Source organism: Varanus komodoensis, unplaced genomic scaffold (assembly GCF_004798865.1).
Source record: "Varanus komodoensis strain SLA01 unplaced genomic scaffold, ASM479886v1 scaffold8, whole genome shotgun sequence".
In the NCBI taxonomy this organism is placed as follows: Eukaryota; Metazoa; Chordata; class Lepidosauria; order Squamata; family Varanidae; genus Varanus; species Varanus komodoensis.
In genome coordinates, this window is record NW_025336481.1 from 13,223,360 (window position 1) to 13,237,950 (window position 14,591).

At 39.0% G+C, this 14,591-nt stretch overlaps 1 protein-coding gene across 1 annotated transcript; it reads left to right on the forward strand.

Moving 5' to 3' along the window:
* The first annotated feature begins 1,391 nt into the window (after positions 1–1,391).
* AURKA (aurora kinase A) lies at positions 1,392–12,060 on the forward strand. The gene is made up of 8 exons (XM_044455167.1): positions 1,392–1,470; positions 2,373–2,634; positions 4,704–4,812; positions 5,200–5,391; positions 6,066–6,204; positions 8,057–8,205; positions 10,439–10,613; positions 11,314–12,060. The coding sequence occupies exons 1-8, from the start codon at positions 1,417–1,419 to the stop codon at positions 11,539–11,541; spliced, it is 1,308 nt and encodes a 435-aa protein (XP_044311102.1). The 5' UTR covers positions 1,392–1,416; the 3' UTR covers positions 11,542–12,060.
* Positions 12,061–14,591: the final 2,531 nt, after the last annotated feature.

The window sequence follows — 14,591 nt, forward strand, 5'->3', positions numbered from 1 at the left end:
TTCTTGGCCATGCTGGTCGGGACTGATGGGAGTTGACGTCCAAAACATTTGGAGGGTGCAGGGTTGGGGAAAGCTGCTTTAAAGAAAAATACGACGGAAGTAAGCAATTAGGGCTACAAGACCATAGGCATGTGTCCCCCCCCCCCGTTTGGTTATGGGGTGTAAAAAGACATTTCTAGAAGTTTTTTCTGAAGTGTGCAATGAGAGGCAGCATGGTGCCCGAGTAGAGTGTCTGGTCATAGCAGAAGGGACCTGTGTGCACATATGCACTCAGTCCTGTGCTCACTTTGTCCAGTCATTATCTTGGAGCCCACCTTGCAGGATAAAATAGGGAGAAATTCCTGCATGGCACCCTGGGCTAGTAGGCTGTAAACTTAACAGTAGAGTAGCTGGTAGATCTTGAGCACTTCTCTTTCGGCAGGGGAGCGGGGTTAGACACTAATGTTATAGATGTAGCTGGGGGAAATTTGAAGCAGAGGGAGGGTGGAGCAGGTTTATGGAAAGTAAGAATGTTATAAGCCTGCTTCAGTTCATGTTGACTGTGCCTGGAGTCTGTTTCAACCAATTGCCAGGGTGGTTCTGCTTCTCCCATTGGCCCGACAGAGAAGAAGCTGAGACACTCGAGGAGCAAAATAGCTGAAGTTGAAATTCCCAGTTTGTTGGTTGTTACAAGCTGGGAGTTTTTAAGGCCACAATCTCATGCGTGTTTAGAGAGACTCCTGCAACTCTCAGGATTGCCTAGGCAATTATGATAGTTGTAGGACTATTTCTGACCAAAAATTGCATAGGATTGCACCCTTAGAAATTCTTGAGAACAAAAACTTTGCATTGCATTTTCTGTGATTGTTACAAGAGAGTTCAAATAAAAGGCCTATAAAATGTAGGGGAAGTGTATTTATGGGGTCAAGTTTGAGGGTATATGTCTAGGCCAACATTTTCCAAATCTGATAGCCTTGGGCATAACTGTTTGTCCAATGATTTGAAACTGAAAGGTGATTTCATTCTTAAGGCATGCATCCATGTATTCTCAGTCATCTTCTTGCAGCTGTATGTATAACCTAGTCCTCGGAAGCCCTAGAATGAAATTGCCTTTTAGGCAGTGAAGACTCCAGGAACTTGTCATATGTAGTATGAGCTCCATTGAGAGATCTTATTATTCCTTTCTGCTTCTTTGGAGCTGATGATGCTGCCCAGATAATATCCAATTAATGCTATGTGGAGTCTTGCTTCTCTGACAGGTGTAGGAAGGTGAATGCATTTAATATCAAATACTTTTCAAAGCATAGTAGTTTGAGAGATTATGACTTAAACATGGAAGTGAGTCAAATTTCTGAAGGAGGCATGAGGGCATAAATCACTGAAGTGTTGTATGCTGTACATGGAAGGTGATTAAATTTCATGTCTCCCTAGGCGATAATGGACAAAACTGGTAAAGAGAACCTGAGTAGGCATCCCTGTCAAAATGTGAAGGTAAAGTGATTTTTTGCAGATGCTACAAAGAGACTAACTGTTCGCTTTGTTATAATAATAATAATTTATGCTTAGCTACTTTATATATTATCTGAATGTCACTAATTTTATGCATTGCTGAGTAAACTATCTTATAGAATACTTTCTCAGAATTTTGTGCAACCCTGATCAGATGCAATGCTAAGCTGTTTTTTTTTTTTTTAAATGAGAATGAGCCACAGAGCATCTTGCCTCACTTATTGGGTAGATTACAAGGTTGTGCCAGTTGAAAGAGAAGTGCTAAAGGCAGTTCTGCACTACAAGGTAGGCCAGCGGTTTATAATTGCATCCAAATTTGAGAAGCAATAGTAAATCTAATTGTGGTTAGTTCAGACAGACTAGGTTGCTTGACCTCCTGGCCTACTGCACTTAACAGTGTTAAACAATTGTGAGCTGAGCTGTGTTATCTCTGGAGATCCTTCTAACACTGTGTTCTTGTATCTGTAAAAAAAAAATACTGCTGAAATGGTTGAAACTGATGAAAAAATTTAGCCTGACAATCGTATGGTATGAAAATAACTTATCAATATTCATCAAATATTTGATTGGAATGCCTCTTTCCCTCCTGCCTAAGAAATGTGGTTATCCAGATTTGTGTGTAAGCAGGAAACAATTTTGGAAGAGAGAGAGATTGGAGGTGGAGGGGGGGTGGTTTAAGGCTGAGTAAGGATTTGAATATGCTGGCTAAAAAATATGGGATCAGTGAAATTTGGAGTCTTTTATCTGTGAGTGTCAACCTATACTAATAGGCTTTCAATTACTTCATTACAAAGGAAATGGAATCTATATAAACACTGAAGCACCTCAAAGCTTTCAGAAGAGGGTGACTATATTTACAGGTCTGTTCTTTTTAAAAAAATTAGGTAGCTACTGTGGATGCTCCAAAGCGGATTCCTGCAACCCAGAACCGAACACCTGGATGTGGAGTGCAAGCACAGCGTGTTCTAGTTACGTCAAATGTTCCCCAACGAGTGCCTATTCAATCCCAGACACAGAAACACATTTCCTGTCCAAAACGTTCCAACCAGTCAGTTCAGCAGCGACCAACATCTCTTGTTCAGCCAACATCTAGGAGTCTAGCTTCAAGTAAATCCACTGCAGCCTCACATCAGTCATCTGTGTCTGGTAAATAGTTGTGTTCATCTGTCTTGTAACTTTGTAGCAAATCCATGTGTATTGTTTATATCTGTATATTAATGAGCAAAAACAGGCAAGCCTCGTAATGGTATTGGAAAATAGAATGTGTTTTAATAGTGAACTGCTTGACATGTTTCAGAGGATACCTTCATCAGTGACATCAGAGTCTGATTGGGTTCATTTTAATAAGGAATAATCTCTCCTGTGTTCTATATAATGTTCCAAACTACATATTCCTGTACTGTATTTGTCCCAAATTAAATATTCTTATAAAATTATATGTACACACAAATCACATCAACTAAAATCTCCTTGATCTGGTCCTTATGTATTTATTTAAAACTTTTATATACTGTCCACTACTGAGGTCTCGAGATGGTCTTATAATAAAACAAAGTGGAACACAGCATCCAAATTGATTTTCTGTACAATAAAACCCCACATTAAAATCAGACTCAAATCTAAAAATAAGGTTTTAGCCTGGCATCGGAAGGAATAAAGTGACAGTGACAGGTGAACCTTTCTGGGGAATGTATTCCATAACCGGAGTGACACTGCAGAGAAGGCCCTTCTCTGGGTAGTCACTCTCCTTATTTCCTTCAAGGAGGGCTCCTGGAAAAAGGACTCTACCCCAGATCTTAAAGGGCAGGGAAGGAGACCCTCCTTCAGATATCCAGGTCCTAAACCATTTAGGGCTTTATAGGTCATCACCAGCACCTTAAATTGGGCCCAGACTTGAGTTGGTGGCCAGTGTACATGGCAAAGGACTGGTGTTATATGTGTATGCCTGCCACTTCCTGTTACCATACTGGCAGCTCTGTTCTGAACCAACTGAAGCATCTGGACTGTTTTCAAGTGCAGCCCCATGTAGAGCGCATTACAATATTCCAACTGGAAAGTTACCAGAGCATGGGTCACTGTTGCTAGGCACTGCTCATCCAGGTAAGGGCACAGTTGATTAACTGAGCTGAAGGAAAGCGCTTCTCGCCACCACAGCCGCCTGGAGTTTCAGGGACAAGTCTGGGTTGAGGAGCACTTCCAAGCTGCATACCCTGTCCAGAACAGGGCTAAAATCCACTTACCTGGAAGGCTGAACAACTTTCCAACAGGCTCTCCATCTTGTCTGGATTAAGCCTCAATTTGTTGGCCCTCATCCAGCCCATCACCCCAACCAGACAGTGGTTAAGGACAGTCACTGCCACACCAGTGTACTGATGATTCCATAGCCCAGACACCCAGATGACTTCTCCCTGCAGTTTCAATGTAGATGTTAGAGTATGGGGGGATAATATGGAATGGTGCAGAACTCCATGGCAAAGCTGCCATGGCATAGAGCCACAATCCCTCCACACCACCTTCTGAAATAGACCAGCCAAGTAGTGGAACTACCACAAATTAGTGCCTCCAATCTCCCAACTTAGCCAGCCTATCCAGAAGGATACCATGGTTGATAATATCAAAAGCTGCTGAGAGGTCTGGGAAAACCAACGGAGACACACTCTTCCTGTCTTTGATTGCTTTATATCTTTTTCTCTTCGGGGCAGCACCAAATAGTATGGACTGGTCCACCTTTGTAGATACACTAATGAGGCTTATATACAGAGGATACATTGTATTAAAAACTGCTCAGACATGAAATTATAGACAAGCAGTTAACCCAACCAAGTTTTCCTAAAAGGGAAGACAGTGGGAACACCATAGGTAGTATGAAAGAGCTTTTTTGAGTATTCAAAGAGCTGCATATCTTAGTAATCATGTAAAATCAGCAGGTACTCTTTAGTGCAATCAAGTGTCATTTCACATAGAAGGCACTAGTTTAATTTGCAAACGGTCATTTCCATAGGAATCTTTTGACTTTGCATTATAATTTTTTCTGGTGCCTCAATGTTAGCGTATGTGTTGATGTCTGGATATGAATGTGCATATGTTTTTAAAATTATTCCATCTGCAAAACATGAGCTTAAGTGTGCTATGGTGAAGGACACTTTAAAGTACATACTGCTAGAATGTGGAGTTGTGTATATAATTCAATCATATATTTATCTTTGTATATGCAGGAAAAAAATCTGGAACAGAAAGTGTGCAAAACCAGACTGAGATCAAAGGAGTATCAAATTCAAAGAATGAGAATAAAGAGGAAACAAATTCAAAAAGCGAGACCAAAAAGTAATCTATTTCATTTGTTTTTATAAGTGGGTGGGAGATACAAGAGCCTAGGACACATGTTATAGCCATAATATCTGCAACTTCAAACCTCATGGTTTGAAATGTATTAAGATAGAGATTGGGTTCTTAATTAGTCACTACTTGGTGCTGCAGGTAATGGGTTACATTTGGCACTGGGAGACAAGGAAGTCATGGCTGACCCTTTTTCTGAAAACACTTAAAGTCATCTGTTAACTTGAGTTATCTTGCACTGGGTGAAATACACAAGTTTCTGGGTAGGTAGAAAGCAGAAGAGAAGCAGGTGTAGAAGATAAGTCAGTTGAAGCCCAATAAAATCTTCCTTGCTCCTGTTGTTCAGCAATCTAAATATCACTTTTTGTTTTCCAGAAAACAGTGGTCTCTTGATGATTTTGAAATTGGTCGTCCTTTGGGAAAAGGCAAATTTGGAAATGTGTACCTAGCTCGGGAAAAAGAGAGCAAATTTATTTTGGCTCTGAAGGTCTTATTTAAATCACAACTGGAAAAAGCAGGTGTAGAGCATCAACTTCGGCGAGAAGTAGAAATACAATCTCATCTCAGGTAAAATTGATTTTAAATGGCTATTTTGAATGTGTTTATGGAATTACTGACTTAAATTGTTATTTAAGGAAATGTTTGTGGAGAAGTATGTCCACTAATCCTGTGGGTTACAACAAATTTTGATACCATAATGAGCTGCTTGCCATCTGGTTATGCAAGCTTAATAGTCGTGATGGTAAATATCCCTTTTCAAAGGTGAAAGCAGGCATCTTTGATTAGGAACTGAGGGGTTCTTGGCACCACAAAGAACAGGCTGTGAACCATGCTGGTGGGGAAAGTTCATCTTTTGCAATCACTGGCTCAGAATAGTGGGGTAAAGGCAGAATACATGAAGCTTATATTATACAAGCAGTTTGGGTGGAGGATGGGACCTTGAAAGCATTTGTGAAATTAGATAGAGGCTTATACCCCAAGTTCACAATTGCTTAATAGCAGGTGCTATTCAGTCTTGAGGGTTAACTTTCTGGTATACAGCTTGAAACAGTTATTTTTATACCTACCAATGGTTTGAGCACTAACAAACTCCACCTGACTTTCAAGAGAAAGTTTCTTGGTGATTTCAAGAGAATACCGTTTCAATCATATCTGGTTTTCTTACTAAGAGGCTGGTAGGAGTCAGGGAGAACTGTTATTCCATTCGCAATCATGGTTTCATTCATAAATTATATTTGTAGGCATCCCAATATTCTTCGGTTATATGGCTACTTCCATGATCCAGGAAGAGTCTACTTAATCTTAGAGCATGCACCTCGTGGAGAAGTGTACAAAGAGCTCCAAAAGCTTACCAAATTTGATGAGCAACGGACTGCTACAGTATGTTGTCATTTTGTGAATGCTCCTTGTCTCTGTCTATGCAATCTTGTTTGGAATACTGCACATACCTATCTGAACTTTTCCTTGGCGGTAAAAGACATCTTGGAGCACTTATTCCCTCTACTGATGAGAGAGCTTTACACTAAACAGTTTTGTCCTTTGGCCTAAAAATAACATGTTAACTATTTCTCAGTTCACCATAATAGCATAGCTTGCTGAAAATCATCCCAAAATAGAATGGAAGAGATACTGGTGGAAGATAGCTGTTTTGTATAGCCCTCCTAGAGTTAAGATAAAGCTTGTTATAGGATGTGTTTCTTCCACCGAGCTGAATGACTTTTTAATGAAAAGATTACCTTTCCTTTCTGCTTGATATTGTAGTGCACTTGCAGCTTCCAAAATGGAATTAAATAGTTCATGGTCACATATGGCAAATTTGCTGTAGGTTTTGCCTTCAGCTGATTGGCACTGAAAATAGCTGAGTCTGCTGATCAGGGTGTTCTGCTCTTACTGCCAGATGAGCAGTAGTGTGGGGGCATTTAATAGAATTTTCTCAATCTTATTACATGCTTCCCCTTGTTATGTAAGTGTATTTTGTGTGAGAGGGGGAACAGCAGTGTGCTCTCCATTCTTGCCTTAGTTAAATGTATGAGGTGGGCATTAGCCTTTTCTGCCTATTTTCAAAAAAAAAAAAAAAAAAAAAGCAGCTTTGTTGCTTTGCTTGGCTGGCAGATGTTTTTGCCTTCTGTTAAATTACACAAACTTCCCAATGAGTCCTGAAGGTTTTTAAAAAACAGAGTTGGGGGAGATGAGCACAGGGTAAGCAAAATTACAGAAAACGGACTTTTTCTTTTTTCTATGTTCAGAACAAGTGGGGAGTGGGGGGAAGAACGCACTTTAAATAAGTAAGATATGGGTAAAGTAAGTGTGAGAGTATGTATGAGTGTGAACAACATTCCTCAGTGCATGCGCCCTTCAGGGGTAAAAAAGGTTACTTGCCCCTAACCTAAATGAAAGTCATGAAACATTTGGAGAATAAGCTAAACTATAGCAAATGTTCAGAAGGAGAGGAGACTAACTAGGAAAAAAGGATAATCAAGCATTTGGGATAGTGCAAACAGCTGTTCCGGCTAAAAGGAGTTTGGTGATGTTGCTTAGTGTATATAAAGCCCTTCATATAATAATCAGGGGGCATGTTAAAACACTGCACAGTGAAGCAATTATTGTGTGTGTGTATATACACTGGTGGTTGCAAAAAAAAAAAAAAATCCAATTTAGTCTGAGTTATTTGGCTGGTAGTGAGAAGGAGGCTTTATATTTTGTGCAAACTTTTGTCCTCTGATGAGGACTTGCTGTTTTTCATAACAATGCAGTGTGATGAATATATTGAAATACTGTATATACTAGCATAAGGTGACTCACATATAAGATGAAGTTGATATTTTGGGCTGTTTTTCATATTTCGGGCATCTAAGTTGAACCCCAATTTTTGCTTCATTATTTTTGGTTTCATGGGTTGTCTTATACACTGATACATAAAAATAACCTGTGGAACAAGCAACCGTGAAATACATTTCAGAAAAATACCCATATACTAATTGGTATATAAGGTGCCTTGCATATAATACGGGGTTAGTATTTTGGGCTGGTTTTATATGTCAGTCTTATAAGACAACCCCCAATTTTTGTTTTGCTATTTTTGGTTTCAAGGGTCATTTTATATGCTGGTATATATGATATTTCCCACTATTTTCCTCAAATGTTTAGTCATTTATAACCTGCTAATCTAAAGCATAATATTGTTCTTAGATGCTTTGAATTTTAGTGTATAAGCACATCTTTACTTTTACAGTATATGACAGAACTTGCAGATGCTTTATTGTATTGTCATTCAAAAAGAGTAATTCATAGAGACATAAAACCTGAAAACCTGCTGCTTGGATCAAATGGAGAACTAAAAATTGCTGACTTTGGGTGGTCTGTGCATGCTCCATCATCTAGGTAAGGTTACATTTAATGCTTAAGTTCTGAGAGTTTAAAGTATGTGAAAATACAGCCATAAGAACTTGGCTGATTTGATCAGGAAATGACCTCTTTGAAAATAGCTTAGCATTTGCCTCTGCTAACAACTGAGTGGGGGACAACTTAATTTATGAATATTTTGTATCATAAGGAAACGTGCCACAAAGTAATGCAATCATATTTTTGCTTCCAGAGAGTACTGTTTCAGGCTAGCAGGCAGCCATATCCTCCTCCAAAGTACTTTACACTATAATTAGCTCAGGTGGGGCAATTTATCCCTCCCTTGATCTGGCTTTCTTTTCTAACTGAAATGCAACACTTCTTGGATATAGGGCATATTTGATCATCATCAGGCTGTGCTGGAATTGTGCTGGTGGATATACATGTGCATACTATATACAATGGAACCTGAGCATATCTTTGAGGGATATTTAATTTTGTGTTGCCAAAAGCCAGCAGATACCTACTTAAGAGGCATCAGTGCAATTAAAGCAATAGAGCTACTTGTAAAACAGGCTGTGTCATTTGTTAAGAATTAAAACAAGGAAAAGGTGGTTTTTTATTTGAATACTTGAGTCCAAACTGTCAGACACAAACAAGCCTATCAAACAGGTGTGAAATGGAAACAGCAAGGAAATACTGTATAAAACCAAGAAAATATGAGAAGGGGGAAAGGAGTGGGGAAGGCACTCCCCCTTAGGGAAGTTCTAAAGAGAGATTGGGGGTAGTGGTTGTATAGAGAAATATGTTGAGTAGGGGACAACTCACTAGCAGTCCTAAGAAAGATTTGGGAATAGGGGAAATGCATTTTGACAGTGGGAGTAGACAATGAATTCTGGCAGAAATATGAATAGAAAGAATTAGAATTAGACTAGAAAGGTGGCAAGAAATGTTTGTATTAAAGAGCCTAAATGATGGATGGGAACTGTAACACAGTTCCTATTTCCCTGAAGCTAACAAAGCTTAGTGAAACAAAAAACCAACTCTTAAAAAAAAAAAAAAAACAAGTGAAACATTCCACCAAGGTAATAGGCTGACTGAGAAGGTCAGGACTTAGTTTAAGCATATGTGTTCAGACTACAAAATAGGAAAGATATAACAGGCTCAGTGTCACGAAGACTGTAACCCCATATTGAGGATTCTTGAGAGAAACAGTTCATGACTGTTGCTTTTTGTCTCTGCATCTGTGTTGAAAAACTAAAATTAATGTGGTACTATTCCCTAATTGTGTGATTAAAATGCTGAAAGGTATAAAAACAAAAGTCAGAAGTAAGATCAACAGTGATGAATGAACTTCTATGAGGTCCAGCAAAGAGTGGCTAAGTAGATTGTATTATGCTTCAGATAACTAGGAAGAAACTATTTATTGCAACTCTAAACAAGTGATATGGAGGGAGGAGAATGGGATTAAGCTCAGGTGATAAAAGATTGCCAGAGGGGGTGATAGTACCCAGTCTGGAAGGTTTATGTTGAGCTAGGGTCTGTGAAATGACAGACTTTTCTCTTCAGCTCCTCTAAATATAAAATAGAATCCTGTCCTTTGTTTGGTCCCGGCATTACATTATAAACATAGTTTGCTTCCTTCCTGGGTGATTTTTTTAAAACTACTTTTTTCAAAACTCTTGGCTTTCTCAAGCATAACACTTATCTGTCATTAGCTATATTTTATCTTGATTTTTTTTACAACCTAGGTGTTACAATTTAGAGTACATGCACCAATGAAATGTTACAGTGGTCCACAGTAAATGCTGAATTCATCCCATAAGGAGGTGTTGCTTTGATTATTTATCAGATTTATATCTCACCTTTTTTTTCTTACAAAGAAGTTAAAGTGGCTTACATAATTCTCCCCTCTCAATCATATCCTCATAACAACCCTGTGAAGTAGGTTGGGTTGAACATCTGTGACTTGCCCAAAGTCCCCCAGTTGGCCCCATGGCTGAGAGGGGACTAGAACTCAGATTGCCTGAGCCCCAGTCCTGTGCTCTTAACTGCTACACCACCCTGGCTCACTTAACCACTATTAGCAATATTTATGTGGAACATAAACCTACTATAACACCAATCCTGAATTGGTAGACAATTCTTTGCAAATGTGTTAATCAAGGTAAAGAACACTGACATAGATCAAGGAAATCTCAGTAGCTACACCTGCTTTGACTGCTCTTTTTGGTTAGTTCAGTGGCTCATGAATTGGATTTTTCAATTCTAGGAGGTCAACTTTATGTGGTACCCTTGATTACTTGCCACCAGAAATGATTGAAGGGAGAACACATGATGAGAAGGTGGATTTGTGGAGCCTTGGTGTCCTATGTTATGAATTTCTAGTAGGAAAGCCTCCTTTTGAAGCAAAAACATACCAGGAAACATACAGAGCCATTTCAAAGGTAAGTTGAATTATAAGTTAGCTTGTTGGCTGATTCTATGCTTGCATTGATTATTTCATTGCATATAAATAATCAACTAGCAGTTGAAGACATTTCAAGTTTTTAGAGATTTTGATTTCCTGCTGAGGTGTGAATGCCTACTCCAGTATGCTTTCCCACTTGCTTTCACAGCAGTAGGAAAACAAGCTGAGGCAGACCAGCTTATATAGTAAGAGGACTGCTACTCTGAGCTAGCACCTGGTATGCAAAGTTGAGAGAGTACTAGTTACATAGCAAACTAAATAGGGTTACTTTAGGATAAAGGCTAGTGAATAAAATTACAAGTATATTCAACTGGTTAGAAAAACACAGAAACAGAGAAAGTCAGAAGGGGCCTCCCAGGCCATCTAGTCTGACTTCCGGCACCAGCCGGGTCCGCTCACGACATGCCCACTATGTGGACGTCCAGCCTATCCTTGAACACCCGCACCGATGGGGCCTCAACGACCTCTCGTGGAAGCCCGTTCCATACCCTTGGGGTCCTAACTTTCAGGAAATGCTTCCTGGCATCCAAATGGAACCTTGGCTCCCTGAGCTTTGCTCTGTTGGAGCACGTCCTACCCTCCTCTGCAGGGGAGAACAGGTCTCTACCCAAATGGTTTGTGATCTTAAATACAGACATTATGTACTAACTAACTGCAACTATTTCTTTGGTTTAAAGGTAGAGTACAAAGTACCTTCTTTTGTAACAGAGGGAGCTCGGGATCTGATTTCAAAGCTCCTGAAGCATAATCCGTACCACAGGCTGCCACTGGAGGATGTGCTCAGACATCCATGGGTTACAGCGAACTCTACAAAACCTCCTAAGCATAAAATTGCTGAAGCTGCTGCTAGTTCAGTGACTACTTCTACTACTAGTACTACTAATGACAACAAAATCCAGTCCTAGCATGGTGAATACTGCAGTTTTGCAGTTTGTAGCAAAAATTGTTTTGGCAATTATTGTACTGCAGACTGATAGCCAGCATAAATTGGATTAAAAAGCATATAAATATATATTGAAGTATGAGCTGTTGACCTATGAACCTTATGGAATTTGGGATGCAAATCCTTCTCACATCCATATTGGTGCTACCATGAAACAGTTCAAGAGTATTTCACTTACTTGAAGTTGTTTTGCACATAATGTAATTGCAGGCATTGAAGACCTTCTTTATGAAACGGCTGTTTTTCCTGTGTTGGTCCTTCTAGCTGCTTGATAGCAACATGTGAGATTGAGTCATGGCTTCCTGGAACAGTGCAATAATACCCCTGTCCTTGCAGGCTGAAGTTAACATCTACAGTGATTTTAAATGGGTGGAACCTGTGTCTGTAATGTGCGCTAACTACAGTCCCTAACTGTCTGTCTTGCCTTTTGTTAAGAGGCATTTTGAAATTGTTCTTCTAAATAAATTCTTTATAGGCAATATCCCAATATTCTGAGACAATTTCTTTCTTTAGTTGCCCCAAGGTGCTAATGTTTTGTGCTGGCTGGACTTAACAGAGTATACAATTGTCCATCTTAAACTGTTACCAATACTAACAATTTCTCTGTAAAATCATCTGTTAAATGTTTTACTTGCAACTGCTTCTAGTTGAGTGGTATTTAAATCTATTTTCTAGGACTTAGAATCCAAGTACTACATTCTTAGCTTGAAAGTCACCTTTAACTGTTCAGGCTAGAATAATGTGAGCAATTTGGAACCAGTCTTAAATATGAAGGCAGAATGAGCCTCCCTGTCAATCCTCTGTGTCCTAAAAGACTATCTGTGGGCGGGGATAGTCACTTGACTGTGATATTATTTATTTGTACATATGGCAGACTTAGTAAACAGATGACTTGCTGTTAATGGGCATAGTGGTGAAGAGTACAGGCAAAGCTTCAGAAAAACTGATGTGGGCTGTTTATATTTTTAAAACTATGTGCTGATAAATAAAGCTAATGAAGGACCCCTGTCACTAATTTAAAAAATGCAGTGAAGTCTTATATTTTATAGGTATTTTTAAAACATGATGTGCAAGAATATAGGGCTTCATTTATGTATTAACATATAAGCAGGTCCTACTTGGGCCTAGAAATGGTAAATAATGAGAAAATGATTTTTCATTCAGATTTTGACTTCCACTGGATGGTGGGTTAGCTAGAGCAGTCTGCTAGAATTATCTCCTGACATCCATGATACTTTGAATCCACTGCCCCTGGTAAATCAGACAGTCAAAAGTACTTGTTCATAAAACAGTGCATGAAATTTGTTACCATATGGTACAGTGGTCATACCTTTAACAGGATTAGATAAATTCATGACAAATAGGCATTTTAATAGCAAGTAGTCATGGTAGACAAATGTGTATACAGGTAGCAGGCTGTTGAATACCAGTTAGGAAGTAATGAATGGAGGCTCTTGCCTTTATGATCTGCTTCTGACTTGCTAGACACATTGAATTTCACAGTGGCTAACAAGGGATGTTGTAATTAAATGAACTGTTGTCCTGACAAGCAAAGCTGTTATGACCACTGTTCAGTGGCTTAAAAGGCCCCTTGGTGTTCTTAAATTGGATGCTCAAAACCCATGGCTGCTGGGGTGGAGAAAAATCCAAGACAAGACAGCAGAAGCGATGTCAATATACGGTGCAGAACCCATCTATGCAACACAAATGGGCAATAATTCTTGTTGCCATCATAACTTCATTGAATGGAAACTATGTGGAATCTAATACTCAAATAGAGTGTAAATTACCATAGATACCAATGTATAAGGTGACTCATGTATAAGTAGGTACCTGGGGCTGTTTTTCTGGTGTTTGTCATATGTGGGGCATATACGATGCTTCATTTTTGCTTCATTAGTTTTGGTTGTAAGGGTTGTCTTATCCATCAATATGTATATATGGTAATAATGTATGGAACAGGTGACCAGGAAGTATGTTTCAGAAGTATAGCTACATATAGTGACCTGTGTAGTGAGGTGACCTGTGTATAAGACAAGGATATTATTTTGGGTTATGTGTCAGTTTTTTGCTTTGCTATTTTTAGTTTCAAGGCTCCTCTTATAACTGGTATATACAGTAAGTGCTAATTTAACAGCATTCAACCTGATTAAGCCATACTTGTATGGCAGTTTACTACTTGAATGTTTTACTGACATAGTTAACATATTTATTACACCCTGGCCATCTTAGTGCTTAAACTTGTATAGGGACTGTGCTGGTATTTCTGGTGGGAAGGATTTTTTTTTCCTTTCCAAGGGAGTGGTTATCTGTATTTTCCAAAAGCAACAGCCAGTGCTGTAGAAAACCTTGTTACCTTGAGGGGTTTTTTTGCCTAAAGTTGTATAAAAGTCTGTATTACACAGATATTTAGGAGTTTAGGTGCAGGAAACAATATAGCTAGCTAATGCTTCCCCAGTGTGTTGGGCTAGAACTGCATCTACAGCTATGCTAGTCAAAGTAAGTACAGTACAACACTTCTTAAGGGCACCAAGTTGATGAAGGCTGAGCTAGGTAGTTCTATGGTAGTTTATAATACTACCTATTAGCTTGTGGGTTCAAATTAAGGAGCTGGTGATAATCTTTTAAAACAAGTAGGCTAAAGATTCTGGAGGGCCAAACATTGGCTAGAACTTCTATCAGACCTCATCACTGGTTGTACTAGCTAGAGCTGATGCAAATTCTAGGTCTACAGCCTCACATCCATGTGTGGGGGCATATGTATACATAAAGGTTTAAGGTTCCCTGAATTAATTGCTCATATTTCTATGGATGTGACATATACAGCATGATTCACTGATTTAAAATAAAATCTAGAAATGTTATTTCCCCATTTAAAGCATCAGTGAGACTTCAGTAGACAGAGCTTTCTCATGCCTACACCTAAACTGATTCTATTTTACTCCTAAATTCAAGCAACAGTAGAAGGCACCACATGATAAAAATAGCCATGTATTATCTGAATGCTGGATT